Source organism: Chinchilla lanigera, unplaced genomic scaffold (genome assembly GCF_000276665.1).
Source record: "Chinchilla lanigera isolate Chin_1 unplaced genomic scaffold, ChiLan1.0 scaffold00127, whole genome shotgun sequence".
NCBI lineage: Eukaryota > Metazoa > Chordata > Mammalia > Rodentia > Chinchillidae > Chinchilla > Chinchilla lanigera.
Window position 1 is genome coordinate 1,951,952 of NW_004955528.1, and position 14,937 is coordinate 1,966,888.

The 14,937-nt window shown below is 52.9% G+C and overlaps 1 protein-coding gene across 1 annotated transcript in view; it reads left to right on the top strand.

The window, feature by feature from the left end:
- Positions 1 to 14,937, top strand: part of Taf4 (TAF4 RNA polymerase II, TATA box binding protein (TBP)-associated factor, 135kDa) — a gene marked incomplete at its 5' end in the record, with an annotated part of 68,641 nt that continues 53,704 nt past the window's right edge. Inside the window, 1 exon segment of the mRNA XM_013507495.1 lies at positions 1 to 143. Within this exon segment, the coding sequence (XP_013362949.1) occupies positions 1 to 143 (143 nt within the window).

A 14,937-nucleotide genomic window follows, 5' to 3' on the forward strand; every position in this document is an offset into this window, starting at 1 on the left:
CGCTGCGACCCCCAGCCTGCCCAGGACGCCCACGGCCACGACCGGCGGGATCCGGGCCACCCTGACGCCCACCGTGCTAGCCCCCCGCCTGCCGCAGCCGCCGCAGAACCCGACCAACATCCAGAACTTCCAGCTGCCCCCAGGTGAGTGGACGCGCCGGGCGGGAAGGGAGGGCGGGTCCGAACGGCCGTCACCGTTCCAGGAAGTTCTGGGCTGTGTTCTGGGGCTGTGCCCAGGCCGCCTGCCTCGCAGGGCCCGCAGCTGCGGCAGCAGGCCGAGGGGCAGCCTCTGCCCAGGTGCTGGGTGCCCTGTGAGCCAGCAAGCAGCTGGCTGCCTGGCTACTCTCAGTACCGGCTGGCTGCCCGAGTCTGCTTCTGTGTTGCTCCTGCAGGGGTTCTTGGAAGGGTCCCTCCGCTGCTGCCCCTGCTCGGCTTTGGAGGCGCTGCACTGCCCTGGGGCCCTTCTTGTTGGGAGTTTATGCAGGGCTTCCCCTTCTTGTGGTTGTAGTTCTTCCGAGGGCTGCGGTGCCATGAGCGGCAGGCCCCTCCTCCCTGCAGGTGAGGGCTGGGAAGGGTGACTCCGTACGTCCAGGTCCAGGCTGAGGAAGTCCGGGTGCAAGGCTTGGGCTTCCCTGATGTCATCAGGAAGGCAGAGGAGGGGCCTGTGCTCTCGAGCAGTTTCAGCTCCTGCTGCTGCCAGAAGTGATACCTGGTACTTTTGTCGCTGGCATCTCTGGAGATCAGTGGGGTGGTTCTGAGGTACAGGTCTTGGGGTGCAGGAGGTGGTAGATGCACACATGCACCAGATGTTTGGGCACAGAAGCTGTTTCAGTCTTTGACGTTTGCACACTCTCCTCTGTGACCCTGTGATTCTTCAGGGTCCCTAGTTTGACGGGCGAGACCTTGTCCAGCAGTGCCTGCCGGGTTGCTTTGTTTGGGAGCCCTGGGACAGAGGAGCGTTTCCTCCGAACCCTGGGCTGGAGCGCCGAGCTTTTCCAAGTGCTTGTCTGCTGGTACGTAGTACATGTGCAGCGGTTGTAGCACACCACGGCGGTGGCAGCAGTAGTGGAGAAGTGAGGAAAGCATTGCTGCTGGAGTCCCTCCTTTCTGTAAAGAGCTGTGGGTCACTTTGAAAGAGCTGCAACGTCTTAGTGAGAAAAGACTTCTTGTTGGATCTGGTGAGGTTCAGGGCCGCTGGTCAAATACGCAGGGGGGCTCTGCTTCTTGGGGCAAGAGTAGGGAGACTTGGGAGCCAGACTGAGTGGTTGGTTGTGGGGTGGCAGCGGGGGCTGCTGTGCTCTGAGGAGGAGAGGGGATGGGAAAGAAGCACCCTAGGAGCTGCTGCTGTACCCCTAGCCACACATCTGGGGAGTGCTGAAAAACTTGCAAGGGTGTTTGAAGGTTGTGTTTTGCTCATTATGTGTATTTTGACCTTTGGGTGGAAATTAGGATTGCTGTTTAGTTATTTTTAAAAAGGCGATCATATTTGTAGCCTATTATGTGGGATGCTAGATAGTTTGCATCTACTTATAAAACACCCTTCCAGGGGTCTTGCTTGTGTTAGCAATGCCTCTCCCATGGCAAGAACATCCCCAGGCTGTCCTTTCCTCACGGAGGCTGGTGTGGATCCTCTCAGGAGTGATCTGACTGTGGTGATCTGGGGTTGGCCCGGTTCCTTTGCTCTAAGCATCTTATAGGTAAAGCTCATCTCTCTTCCTCCCTGGGAGAAGGAAGATGTGATTTGAAAAGGGCACCTGTGCTGTCTCTGTTGTGAGCTGTCCTGAGACTCACGGCTGCGGTATGCTTTAAGGTCAGGCTTAGGGTTGGCTGTGCTCGGCCAGGAGTCAGCTCCCTGAAAAAAGTGAAGGGTTGATGATTTCAGTAGACCTGCATCTCCGCAGTCCGGTGCAGGTGAGAGCAGAGACTGGCTTCTGTTCACATTTGGGTGGCAGATGCTGAGAGCAGTGCTTTAAAGTGGCCACATGATTTCTAGAAAATAAAAAGGTTTATATCCATCTTCATACTTGTCTTAGAGGGTCCGATTAGATATGCTGATTATTTTAATAACAGCCAAAGCTAAACAGGAATAGATAAAATCACCAATGATGGGACAGTAATAGGTTATGAATATTGCAACTATATTGTATAATTGATCAGAGAATGTTAAATTCTGCAAGTTGATGTTTCTTCTTCATTGATAAAAGATGTACAGAAGGAAAGTAGAAGTAACTTAACAAAACTTGCTTGGCTAATGACTCCTTGTTACAACTTAGTGGTACAAATTGAGGCTGCTGGAGGGATCCTTGGGGGAGGGCAGGGTTTCAAAGCTTGAAGTAGGCGTCAAGTGGAGTAGCAGGTTGTTGGCAGTTGAGTGTGAAAGGGTGCTGTGCCCCTCCCAGGGCCCTCCTCCAGTGGAGGTCACAGTGGGACAGGGGAGGTGGCTGCTGAGGTCCTGGAGGTCAAATCTCAGCCTTGAGTAAGTTTTTCCCCCTTGGTTTATTGCGAGTCCCCACCCCTCCCCCCACATTGGGCATTGAACACAGGGTGACCGTTTTTTTGCTTGGGGTTGGCTAAATTATCCAAGCTGTTCTCGACCTTGCGATTTTTCTGCCTCACTCTCCCAGACTGCTGGGCTTACAGGCGTGCACCATTATGGCCAGCTCACAGTGAGCTTTTAATAAATACGTCGAATTTGGTTTTAGCAAACTCAGTCTTGATATTTGTCGGAACAGTTTTGCAAAGAGACATTTATGTTATTGCAGTTGTAATTTGCTTGTTTGAAGGTGCCAGGGTCTAAGTTTTATCCACTGTGAGGACAATGAGAAAAGAAGATAAAAAATCTTTAGAAATGCTGTCACAACCACTGTGGTGGTCTCCAGAACACTGAAAATCAGGGCTTGGCTGCGTGCACCTTAGGGTGCTCAGAACGGCAGAGTCCTGTGGGGGTCACCTGTGGAAGAAGCAGAAAGTGCTACTACACTCAGATTAGCGTGTATGCACATGGTTCAGAAAGATCTTTTTGAATAGGTGCTATGTTGAAGATCCTCATTTCTAAACAGGTCATTTTTTGGTGTGCAAATTAGCATTTTCTTTAATGTGCCTCTTTTTATCCTGCCATCATTCAGAATTTGCTCTCTTGTTGCTGTAGGACTTGGCCAAAGCCTTGGTCGCCGTTCCAGGATAGAAAGCCGTGCTCTTCCCTTGGGTCTAGATGCCTTGGCCCCGGGCATACCGTGTGCTGCTTTTAAGGTGGCGCTTATGAGGTTATGCTGCGGGTAAGGACAGTGTCCGGCGCGGGTTCGCATCTGTGGTGGAGGGCATTAAGTCTTGGTGGGGAAAGGGAAGGTAAGTCTGTGAGTGGCTGATGCACCTGTTTGGCCAGGTTGAGTTCATGAGCCTTAGTCCCCAGGCTGGGCCACTTCTGAAGTGACAGGAACTGGGATTCTAGGGGCCCTCCTTGGCAGCAGATTCTTTGGCACAAGGGATGTTCTTAGACTTTTACATTTTGTTATTTGAGAACACAGTTGCCCTTAGATTGGGGACTGGCTGCATTGTTCACAGAGCTTTAGTTTTCTGGCTGTAACGTTGGGGTTGACTCCTTTGTGAAGAATGTGGAGTTCTGTCAGCGTGAGGCATGCAAACAGATTCAGTAGCCTTTATTGTTCCTTCACTTGTCCAGTTTCTTACATTTTCAGTTTCAAGCATGATGGTACTGTGGAAGTAGCAAACTCTTTTAAGAGGGCATTATTCAAGTAATATCTCTCTCCAGGTCGCTGAGGAGCTTGGTGCAGGGTCTGAGAACATTGTTGAAGTTATCATAGGTGGGCTGCCTGCCCAGGTGAGGGCTTGCTTTAGGACAGAGGCTTTCCTTACCCCATTTCTCTTCTTAATACAGTCAAGTTACAGTGACATCTGAAGACAACCAGGAAAAATAACTTTTGGGGAGCTAGAAAGGGCAGACCGGGCTACTCTGCTTGGTCACTCCTGTGTGACCTGACTGCACCTCTGTAGAGCACTTCTAGAGCACCTCTGTAGAGTCACTTCTCTGTTTCCTGACTGCACCTCTGGCATTGGAGGAGGTCCTTTGAGGGTGAGCGGGCTCCTTGGTGATGAGGTTGGATGGACAGCTCATGCCTCTGGGAGCCAGTGAGCCTCACACTTCAGGTGTCCAGGAGAGGGCCGGGACACTCATGGGGCGGAGCACCTGTCCTGCCTGCTTACTGCATCCCTGCTCTGCTGTGGTGGTGAAGGATCTGAGCTTGAGAAGGCAGTGACCTTCCAGATCCACATGTTGGTGCCGCCCAGTTTATTGGTTGCTGTGGAAGGAAGCTGTTTAGGAAGGTGGGCTCCTGGCTTTATGTGGTGGTTGGTGAGCTTAAGGGAGGCTGGGGTGCTGGGAGCAGCCCTTGCTCCTCTGAGGGCAGTTGCCCCCTAAACACCCGCACAGCCTTCCCAGGGGTCCTGTTGGGTCAGCGTGGTTCCAAGCTCTTTCTGCCACTGCCCTGGAAATGGAGCAGGACAGTGGGGCCTGCATCTGCGTCTTTGAAGTGAAAATAAGGTCAGAGTGCTCATAAGGCCCACTTTGGTGTACGAACATATGCTTTCTTTCCCTTTAAGTGATAAATTTGAAGAAAACTTTCTTAAGTAGTTGTTTATATGTGAGTTGATCAAAACATGATGGTAATTTGCATTATCATCAGAAACACGTGTACTTATCTTTGTGTGGATGATAAGTGGCAGCCTCTGATGTCCTGACCTGAAACCATGTCAGTTGTCCTTTAGGGCTATTGTCTTAGGGTGTGGCCAGCAGGCTTTTACTCAGGCTTTTGATAGTAATAAAACAATTAAGCTAAAAAAGTAGGAGAGCCTTTTGCTGTGGGGCTTCTACGGGGATGCTGTGCAATCTGGTGGCCTCTTGGACTCTCCTGACTGCAGCTGGGGTGGAGGGTGCCTTGGGTGTTGGCGCTGTAGCTACAGTCAGATCTGGGACTGCGCCTTCAGAGTGCCTTGCTCTTCCACACTGCCTCGAAGTGGGTCAGATGTTGTAAAGTGGTACTTGAGAATTGGAAACTTTATTTCCATGGTAGGGCGTTGAAGCTTTGAATTAACATTTTTTATTTTTACGTATTTTTTTGATATTTGTAGCAAGGAATTAAAACTTAAAAAATAAAGATAAACCTATCTACAGTTAGGCCCCCTACTCCACTTTGAAAAAGTGCACAGCACAGTTTGTCCTCAAGGTGGCCTTGGGCTTTTCTGGCGTGGGTACCCTGGGCCTGGCCGCTGTGCGTGAGTGGACAGGAGTGGAAGGTTTTCTGCTGCTTGCGCTGTGGGCGTCATCTGGTTGGGGAGCTCCCTCGAGGACAAGAGGAGCTGGCTGTGAGCACAAGGCTCCCTGCAGGTCCGTGAATCTGCGTGTGACTTTCAGGACATTTCTTTCTTTCTTTTTTTTCTTCTTTTTCTTTTTTTGTCTTTTTGAGAAAGTGTCTTACTATGCCGTTGAGGCTGGCCTTGAGCCCACTTTGTAGCCCAGGCTGGTCTCGAACTCATAATGATCCTCCTGCCTCAGTCTCCTGAGTGCTGGGGTTACAGGCGTGTGCCACCACGCCTAGCATCAGGACATCTCTGTCTCTCCTGTGGGTACTGTAGGACATTGTGCGCTGAGGAAGGTATCTACTTGTTCCCCTGCTCCCCAGACCTGTGAGAAGAATGTGACCTGGTGGGGATGTGTCTGCTGGGTGGGGCAGGGAAACTTGGATTTTGGGGAGCCTGCTTCTGGGTGTGTCCACTCCAGAGGTTGGGGAGCTTGTAGGGCTCTTTGTGGCTGTCGGGCTGGACATGAGGCCTTAGGAGGAGGGCTCAGCTGTAAGAAGGTTCTGCAGCAACAAAAGGCTTTGCTTTGGGGCCTGAGGTCTGAGTGCACACAGGGTGGGCAGTGCAGGACACGGGGGTCCAGGAGACGGAGTCACCCTCTGGGGCTGCTATGACGGGCGCGCCCTGTAGAGGCCTTGAGGGTCTGTTGGTCAGATTCAGTGCACTCGGGGAGAAGGGCTGCAGGGTGGCGAGGTGGCTGGGTCACAGTGGGTGCCAGTGGGAAGGAGGAAGAACTTCCTAATTCTGACTTGGTATTAAAGTCCATGGACACTGGTCTGGGAGCAGTCTGTAAGAGGTTCCGTGTCTGGCCTTCTCACTGGGGAGCTCTGTCTTCCTGGCAGCTCCTGTGACCCCTACACAGGGCGCTTTGAGGGGCGGCACTGCAGTGCCAAGGTGAGCGCTTTGAGGCTTGGGCAAGGCTTATGAAAGTGCTACAAAACACTAGCATCATAAGTGTGAGTTGGGACAGTTCATTTGAAGAGTGAACAGGGAAAGCATTCCCGGCCGATTTTCTTCTGTAACTTGTGATACAAGTATTAGTTGGAAATTCTTTTCCAGCCTGTTCTGTTCATAGGTTTAGTTTATGTTCATTATAGGACGTGTAGAAAGTAAAGGAAGTCGTGGGGAGGAAAATGAGGTCGCTTGTAATCTCCTCCTGAGCAGACTGTTTACCTTTGAGGGCTTATCCTTTAGCCTGCTTCTGGTGCTGGTGCATTTCTTTTTTCTTTTTTTTTGGTTTTTCTCCGGTACCGGGAACCGAACTCACGACCTTGCGCCTGCCAGGCAGGCGCTTTTGCCGCTGAGCTAAATCCCCAGCCCCTACATTTCTAAGTTTTACGAAATTAGTGTTGTCCTGTGACTCCTGAGCCTGTGACTTGCTTGGCCCTTCCTGTGTGCTGTGTACTTGCCACACCCCTCTGTGAGCTTTGAGGCTGTTTTGCCGCCTGGTCCCTGACCTGTGTGAGTGCTGTGCTCAAGTCCCTTGGCGGTCATACGTGGCCCTCCCTGAGGTGACCATCTTCATGCCCAGCTCCGTGAACCTCACAGGTTGCACATTTTCAAGCCTTGATAGAAATTGCCTTTCAGAAGGCTGGGCCAGTTTAAACTTTTAAAACCATTGCCAAAATATGACCTTTTAGAAATTGATACTATTCTATAGGGAGAAAGTTGTGTCTCATTTCGAGTTACATTTCTTTAAGCAAGACCAGAGCCTGGGCCACATGGGTGTTGGTCATTTAGTCTTGGCTGATTGCATCTGTGGCCCATTGGATCAGCGTTTGTAAGGACATGTACTGGCCATGGGGCGTGGCTAAATGGATATGGGGATCCAGCCTGGAGGGCCCAGGGGTTGCAGAACCCATTCTTGTCCTGTATGTCCTTACAGGGGGCCAGGCAGTTAACAAGGAAACACCAACAGGTATTTCTGATTCTGTTGTGTGCCTGTGGCTGGGGAGGGGGCGCTGCTGGGCGGGGAAATCAGGTAGGACAGCTTTTTATTTGTTTCTTTTGAGACAGGGTCTCACTATGCAATTCAGACTGGCTTTGAACTCACTGTGTAGTCTGCACTGGCCTTAAACTCCCAGTGATCCTCCGTCCGCCTCCCAAGTGCTGAATAACACATGCACCGCCATGCCTGGCTGGCGGGGCCTTTTTGAGGAGGCCTGAGTAAAGAGAAAAGAGATAGCCATAGGTAGCCTCAGACCTATGTCCAGGCTGAGGATAGAGCAGACACAGGGATGAGATTGGGGGGAAGGTCTCGGGCTGGCCTGGGATGAGAGGCTTGTGATAGGAGAAGCTTAGAATGCAGGGGAGTGGCAGGCAGAGGGGGGCCAGGGCTTGGGGTGGGGCTGTGAGGTGGATACACACAGGGCTTGCTGATGCATTGGAGGCTGGGGGTTGGGTGAGGCGCTTGCCTGGTGCAGGGTGGGTGGGGTGGTGGGGTGGTGGGGTGTTAGGGTGTTAGTTCAGATGCTACTTCTGAGCAGGAGTGTTGGGTAGTTTATATAAGGTAGGAGCTTGAGAGAGGTCAGTATTTGGCAGTTAGGACGTTTGATGGCCTTAGGGCCGTGACTCCTGGGCGTGCTCTGTAGACACAGGGGCTGGCCTGGTACTGGGGTGGGACCTGGGATTCAGTAAGGCTGGGAGTTGATCTCAGGTAAGGGAGCTGCTCGGGAGCTTGGGAGGAGCCTGCAGGGTCAGCAGCAGTAAAGAGCCATCAGCTCTTGAGGGAGGGAGAACCTGGCACTGTGTTGCATCAGAACCTAGTGTGGTATGGTGACAGTTGTGTCCACTGTATGGTCTCTCCTGGCCTCTCTGCCTTTCTATTCGTGAAAACTTAGAGCGAATGTTACTGCCTTTAATGCCGGGCTTAACTGGTGGTCTTAGACCCTGTTGCCGGTGTATCTCTGGACCCTGCTTGCCTGCCACATGCTGATGTGTGCAGACTCAGTCTGTAGGCTGTCTCTGAGCTAGAAACTCCAGTTGTGGGAGTCTTTCTCTGTGAATGTGCTGAGTACACAGGTGAATGGATTTTTGGGGACCCTGAGGCCACTCTGCAAAGGTCTGGAATGTCAGAGGACCGTCCATACCCTGTGTGCAGCTCTTGAGGCCTAGATGTGGCTCATTTTGGAGTAGACGAGCTTCACACACCTGTGCAGGGAGCAGGCACCACAGAGGCAGGCTCAGAGTGGGTGCCTTGAGCCTGTATGGCAAGGGCTCACCGTGTCCGTAGAGGGGTCTCGAGAGCAGGCAGGCGTGTGTGCACACCTCCAGCTGGCCATTGGCCATGCTTGGGCCAGCAGGCTGTGTGCGTGTAGTCTAAGCCTCTGGATTCTCCTGACGGTTCCTGTGGGCTCTGCTCTGGGACGTCCCTAGTGCTTGAGTTCTCTCCTCAGCCATCTCCCGGGGCCACCTTGTCTGCCTGACTGCGGCCTGGTGCGGTAAGTTCTTGTGTTCCCACCGGCTAGAAGGACAGTGGGTAGTCAAGAAGCTCCTCTTGAGTACGTGGCTGTAATCACGGCTGCTTGGGAGGCTGAGGCAGGAGGATTGCAAATTTGAGACTAGTCTGAGTAACTTAGTGAGAAATCCATTTCAAAATTTTAAAAAAGAGCTGGGAATGTAGCTCAGTAGTAGAGTGTCCCTGGGTTTCACACCCCCTCTCAAAAAAAAGCTCCTTTTGGTCTAAAGGCCCCCACCCGGGAGGTTGGTTTTTCTAGTTTCAGCCAAGATGTAGCTGAGAAAACTTAGTGAGTGGTCACATGCAACTGCGAAGAGCGGGCAGCTGCATACCCTGGCATGTGGCTGGTAGGGTTGGCCAGTCAGTCAGCACATGTTTATTGAGTGCCACCTTGGGATTCAGCTTGTGCCTGGGCTCTTGATGGAAGTGAGGCAGGGCCTGCTGGTGAGACTGTGCTCGGGAGCTGGATAAGGAGCGGAGCTGTGTTCCTGTCGTAGGATTTCTTTCTTTTTTTCTGGTTAGTACAGTTTTTTTTCAGTACAAAGTTTTAAGCATAATCATGTAAAAACAAATATTTTAGCCAGGTGTGGTAGTGCATGCCTGTAATCCCAGCACTTGGGAGGCTGAGGCAGGAGGATTGTCACAAGTTCGAGGCCAGCCTGTGCTACAAAGTGAGCTCAAGGCCAGCCTGAACTGCATAGCGAGACCCTGTCTCAAAAAGACAAAAAACCCCCAAAAAATAAAAGACAAGAAACAAAACATTTCAAAAGTGCAAAATATTAGAAAGCTAATCAGTGCTGTTAATCTGTGTGATCGAGCCCCTCCCTTCTCTAGTGAAATTTCCCCAAATATGCATTTTATCAGTTGTATTCAGTTTGTGACACCCAGTATTTCTGTGTGGCTTCTGACTAATTGGAGAGTTATTTTGACGCCACTTAGTGGTGTATTTAGCAGTGGAGGAACTCGAAGCTCCAGGGCAGTGGTGGGACTCTATGGCTTGTGTGTCACAGCGGGCTGTTTGTCTCATTGGAAGGTCTGAAAGGTTTGCCATGACTGCTGTGGGGTGACATGAGAAAATACTGGTGGTCACAGAGAGCATTTGGGAGAGCCCTGGGTGAGAGCCCATCACCTGTGTACTTCCTGGTGTGGCCCCACCCTCTGCTTCCTGCACGGTAGCCTGGCGGGGTCCTAGCTGGCTCCTGGATGGGTCATGCTTTATTGTGCTCTGGGGTCTTCTGACAAAGAAAGGGCTCTGTGGTTAAGAAGTTTGTGAAGTACTGCTGGGTGCTATGTGAGGGCAGCTTCTGAACTGACAGTGGGACTCTTCCATCCTAGGGGTGCTCCACGGTGTCTCTGAGGCCAGGCCGGGGGACAGTGTCGCCTCAGCCCCATGCAAAGAGGCTGCTTGGCTCTGGGAACCTTCATCCCAGATCTGGCTGGTATGGGTGGAGCTGCCACCTGCCTCTCTCCCATGAGCCCGGGAAAACCCCTCCCAGTATATAACTGTGAGAAAAGAGGCAAGTGACAGCTCCTGTCCTGGACGAATGGCTTAGGTGCATTGAGCTCACGTAGGCTGTGTGTGCACAAAGAGCCATGGATGTTGTGTGACATGGAGTGGTAGGAGTCGTGTGGACACGCAGCACGTGTGTGCATGTGGAGTGCTGGGGGTCAGTGTGGGGTGTGGAGTGCTGGGGGTCTCGTGGGTATAGAGTTGTCGGCCATTGCATGCATGGATGTGGAGTGTGGGGGTTGTGAGTGGATGTGGAATGGTAGGGATCGTGTGGACATCAATGTGGATGTAAAGGAGCAGGGTGCTGCATGCTGGCTGTGCGGTGGGGGTCCAGTGTGGGTGCAGAACAGTGGAGGTCATCATGGGGACAGAGTGGTGAGCATGTGGGTGTAGAGGGCGGGGTGCTCCTGGCAGGGATGTGGAGTGGTGGAGTTGTAATGGGGACATAGACTGGTGGAGGTTGTGTGTGGATGTGGAGTGTTGAGTGTCCTGTGTGGACATGGAATGGCACAGGGCGGTGGGAGTCAGATGTGGAGTGGTGGGAGATCCTTGTGAACGCTGGATCTGGTGTGGACTCGGAGTGCTGGGTGTCATTTGTTGATGTGTGGTGATAGGATCATGCTTGGATGTGCAGTGGCGGAGTTGTGTGTGGGTGTGGAACAATGGGCATGGCACATGTGGGCTTGGAGCAGCCGGAATTGTGCGTGGGACGTGAGAAGTACGGGGCATACATGAGCTCCTTTCTTGGAAGGTAGAAGTGCACTGTGGGGGTGGTGTGGACTGGTGACTCCACTTGTGTGGGTGCTGAGGGTCACACACCAAGTTGTGGTGGAGGCTGGGCATGTATCAGAGGTCTGCATCTTGCCCTGTGTGCTTTTTGAAGTGTGCAGCTGTCCAGAGGATGTGGTGGCTTCTTGGAACTGGCTCTTTTAGGGAGGATATGGGTGAAGATAGGGCATTTAGCTTGATCTGTTATAGATTATTTTTCTTGAGGAGACTTGGAGCTGTTGTTGTAGTGTTTAAGAACCATTTAGTTTTGGTGGCTGATAGCAGAGTGTTTCCTTTGTTCTTGTCGCTGTGTGCACTTTTAAGCTGCTTTGAATTGGCCCCTGATGTGATCGGTACTGGGTGATGAAACAGCACCCTTCGCTGGTGCCAGGAGTGGTTCTAGGCGTAGAACAACACAGTCCCCGTTACTTAGGGCCGCCGGGAGTCCCCGTCCCTCCACTGTTGAGCCACACCTTCGGTGCTTGTCCTGCCTCAAGGTGTTCCTTGGCTGCTGCTGCTTCTCTACTGTGTCTGCCCCACTGGATGACCACGGGGTTTTTGCTGTGGCTGGAATAAGTTCCTGAGCAGCCTCATGCTGAAGAGCTCCACGTTGGCCCTTCCCTGGCTCCTTCTCTCCTGCCTGCTGGGTCAGCACCCTGTCCTCTGGACCGGTCCTCATCACACGTGTCCTGTTCAGCCTCTGCAGAATTCAGTGCGCCTTCCTGCTGCTGCCTCTGGGTCTGTGGTGGGGAGCCCAGCTCCACAGAGTCGCTGGGGACCCTGGTTCTGATGTGTGGGGTTGCCCCCTGGGCCCCACACCATTGGGTTTCTTTTGGCTCATTGCCACTTCTGTAGGCTTCTGGGCTGAGCAGGGCGCCCACACGCTCTTGCACCCTAGCCTCTGTTGTGGGGCGTGGCATAGCTGGGATGTCTTGGGTGTGAGTCAGGTAGTCTCCTGGAGGCAGTGTGGCCTGTCAGTGGGTAGATGGGCTGGCATTACTGATGCCATTAATTGGGATGGGAAGCCGTGGAAGGGACAGAGGGTGTACTTTTGGATCTCAGATGGCTAGACCTGAGTCATAGTCCCTGGGCTCTGTATGGCCTGCTTTCATTTACGTGGCACTTTTCACCCTTTAATAAGCCCCTGCACAGCACCCCTGTAAGAGCTCGGACTGAGCCAGCATCTGGGTGACTCACCATGTGCTGCAGCCGCTGCCTGTCTGTGCAGCTGCCCTTTGCCCTGTTCTTACGTGTGAGTGTCTGTGCTCTTCCCATGCATCGCGAGGCTTGCAGGCTTCATCTCAGCTTGCGCTGAGGGACAGGTACTGTCCTGAGTGTCCCTTGGGATCTTTGCCACTGATCTTTTGCCAAGGTTCTTCTGTGCTGTTGCGGCTTGCTGGCCTTCATCTTCATGGCCTGTGGTCTCTCGTGAAGACACCGCGATTTCTTCCCTTGTGAGCATGTGCTTCTGAGACACACCCTAGCCACCTTGCAGGGCCTCCTGCTCCTTGTGAGTGGGAATGTGGTGGGTGTGGCTAGTGTGGTGTGGAAGCCTGACAGTCTTAGATATTGCCAAATGTGGCCCACGGACTTGCGATTGTCGCTGTCCAGCAGTACAGGAGACTTCCTGAGAACAGGCAGTTTATTTATTTGTCTGTGAAACTCAAGAATTTAACTGTAGATGTGCAGCTTGGGGCTTCCAAATCCAGCAGGTCAGTGCTGGGTGGGATGGGTGTCCTTCAAAGACCGGTGATGTCGTAGGCATGGGGACACACGCTCGTCTGGTATTGGGGAGGACACAGGAAAGGTGGTCAGAGGCCGTTTCCGGCACATTCTGTTTCTAGAGGTGGGGCATAGGACGGGGTACCCACAGATGGGCACACAGCAGGGTCCTGGTGCCAGGAAATGTGTGGAGGTGCTGGGCACCCTCCTTGCAGGATCGTGTGGGAGGATGTAGGGCTGCCCCTCGGCCTCAGGTGGAGGTGAAGGTGGATAGAACAGGCCAGTTCTGAGTGGAAAATGAGGGTGTGCCTGGGGCCACTGGAGGTGGGAATGGGGTTAAAGGCTAGTTTCGTTTCTTTGAGTTTGTTTTTAAGGCAAGGAGGTTTTCTAGGAATATTCCCCAGTAGAAATAGAATGCGGGCCACATGCATAATTTATAGTTTTTAGTAGCATGTGAAAAGCACACAAAGAAGTGGGTGAAATTAATTTTATTGATACAGTCCATGTAATCTGCCATGTCTAAGGTGTTTTTTACTTGAAGGCCTACTGTTGCTATTGTAGTCCAGGCTGGCTTGAACTTGTGATGCCTCCACTTTAAATGGCAGGCATTTGCCGGCTGGTCTGGCTCCCCAGTGTAGTCACTTGGTACTGTGTACACCTCTCCCCACCCCCGGCGGGAGAACATGCTTGCCTTCCTCTCCTCTGCTTGAGCCTTGTGTGGTTGTGCGGTCACCTGTGCTGTCTGTGGTTCGGAGCCTGCTTCTCAAGCTGAGAGGATGGAGAGAGGAATTGATAGTGCAGGAGCAGGGAGGGGAGCCCTCAGGAAGGACAAGCGGGAGAGGGTGTGGTGTGGCCACAGTGCAAGGAGGAGGATGTGGGCGAGGTGGGTGGCCAGGGCCTTTCTGTTGCCTCAGCCACATTGGCCGCGTAGAGTCTGGGATGCTGGTGGGTGGTCCAGGGATGCCAGGCCCTCCTCAACCTGGGTGTGCTGTGCAGGCATCTTGTGGATGGGATCACTCTGTTCTTACCATATCCTCTCTGCCTGTAATGCTGCTTCAGTGCTCGGCTGAGTCAGCAGTAGCCACAGGGCTAGGAAAGTGTAGGGCTGTGGGCCAGGAGTAGCTACTGGAGAGCTGTGTGCTAGCGGGAGGGAGGTGGAGGTTCCACCCTGACATGTGGTTTCTGGGTGGCCAGGCTCTGTAGGAAGGGTTCTGGGAACTAAGGGACTGTCCCTGCGGCTGTGTAGGTCACTGAGTCCTTTGAGAGGGAGACTGGCCAGAGAAGGTGACAGTGATGTGACCCAGCCCCACTTACTGGTGCAGTGTAAGAAAGTGCTATCCCAGGCCAGGGTAGCCAGACAGCCGTCGTGGCTGCAGGTGGTCTGCCAGGTGCATCTAGGTTGGTTGAGCAGCAGGTATGGCTTGTCAGGATGGCTGGTCTGTAACTTTAGGAGCAGGTGGGGCCCTTGGCTTCCATGAGCCTTGCCTCCATCCCGCATGCTTCGTGAGCTGGGTGCTGTGCAAGGACACCTTGAGAAACCCATGTGCCAGGCCAGGCCAGGCCAGGCAGGACTAGAGGTTTCGCAGCAGACTTGCCCTGGAGAGAGGACAGGCTGGCACACAGGTAGTCTACAGAAGGATCCCACATCGGTTATCAGGCTGGCAAAGCGGATGGTTTGCTGTCTAACAGCATTTTTGAGTATGAAAAGTGAACACTTACTAACTAAGCCACATAGGGTGCTAGGAGGGACTGTTCTGGGCAAGGTGGACTTGCTGTCCCATGCCCGCCTGGAGTGGGCTGTCTGTTGTCCTGTGGATGACTCTGTCCTCACTGCACCCCTTCTGCCTGAAGAGGCCCTCTGCTGGCTGCAGCTGCTGTGCTGGTGGTGGATTCCTTCCGCATTGTCCTCCAGTGCCCTCTTGGAGGGGTCTGAGGAGGGCCTGTCTCTTCCCGAGTGGCTGAGGGACGTATCCTTGTGTGCTGGGACCCGTGTTTCTTCTGCTTAAACACTTGGGTCACCCGAGGTTTGGTCCAGTTTTGGTGATGTTTCTGTGATTTTCTTCTCTGAAATGCCTTTCACCCTCCTGAGAGCGTTTTCTTGTTCTTGG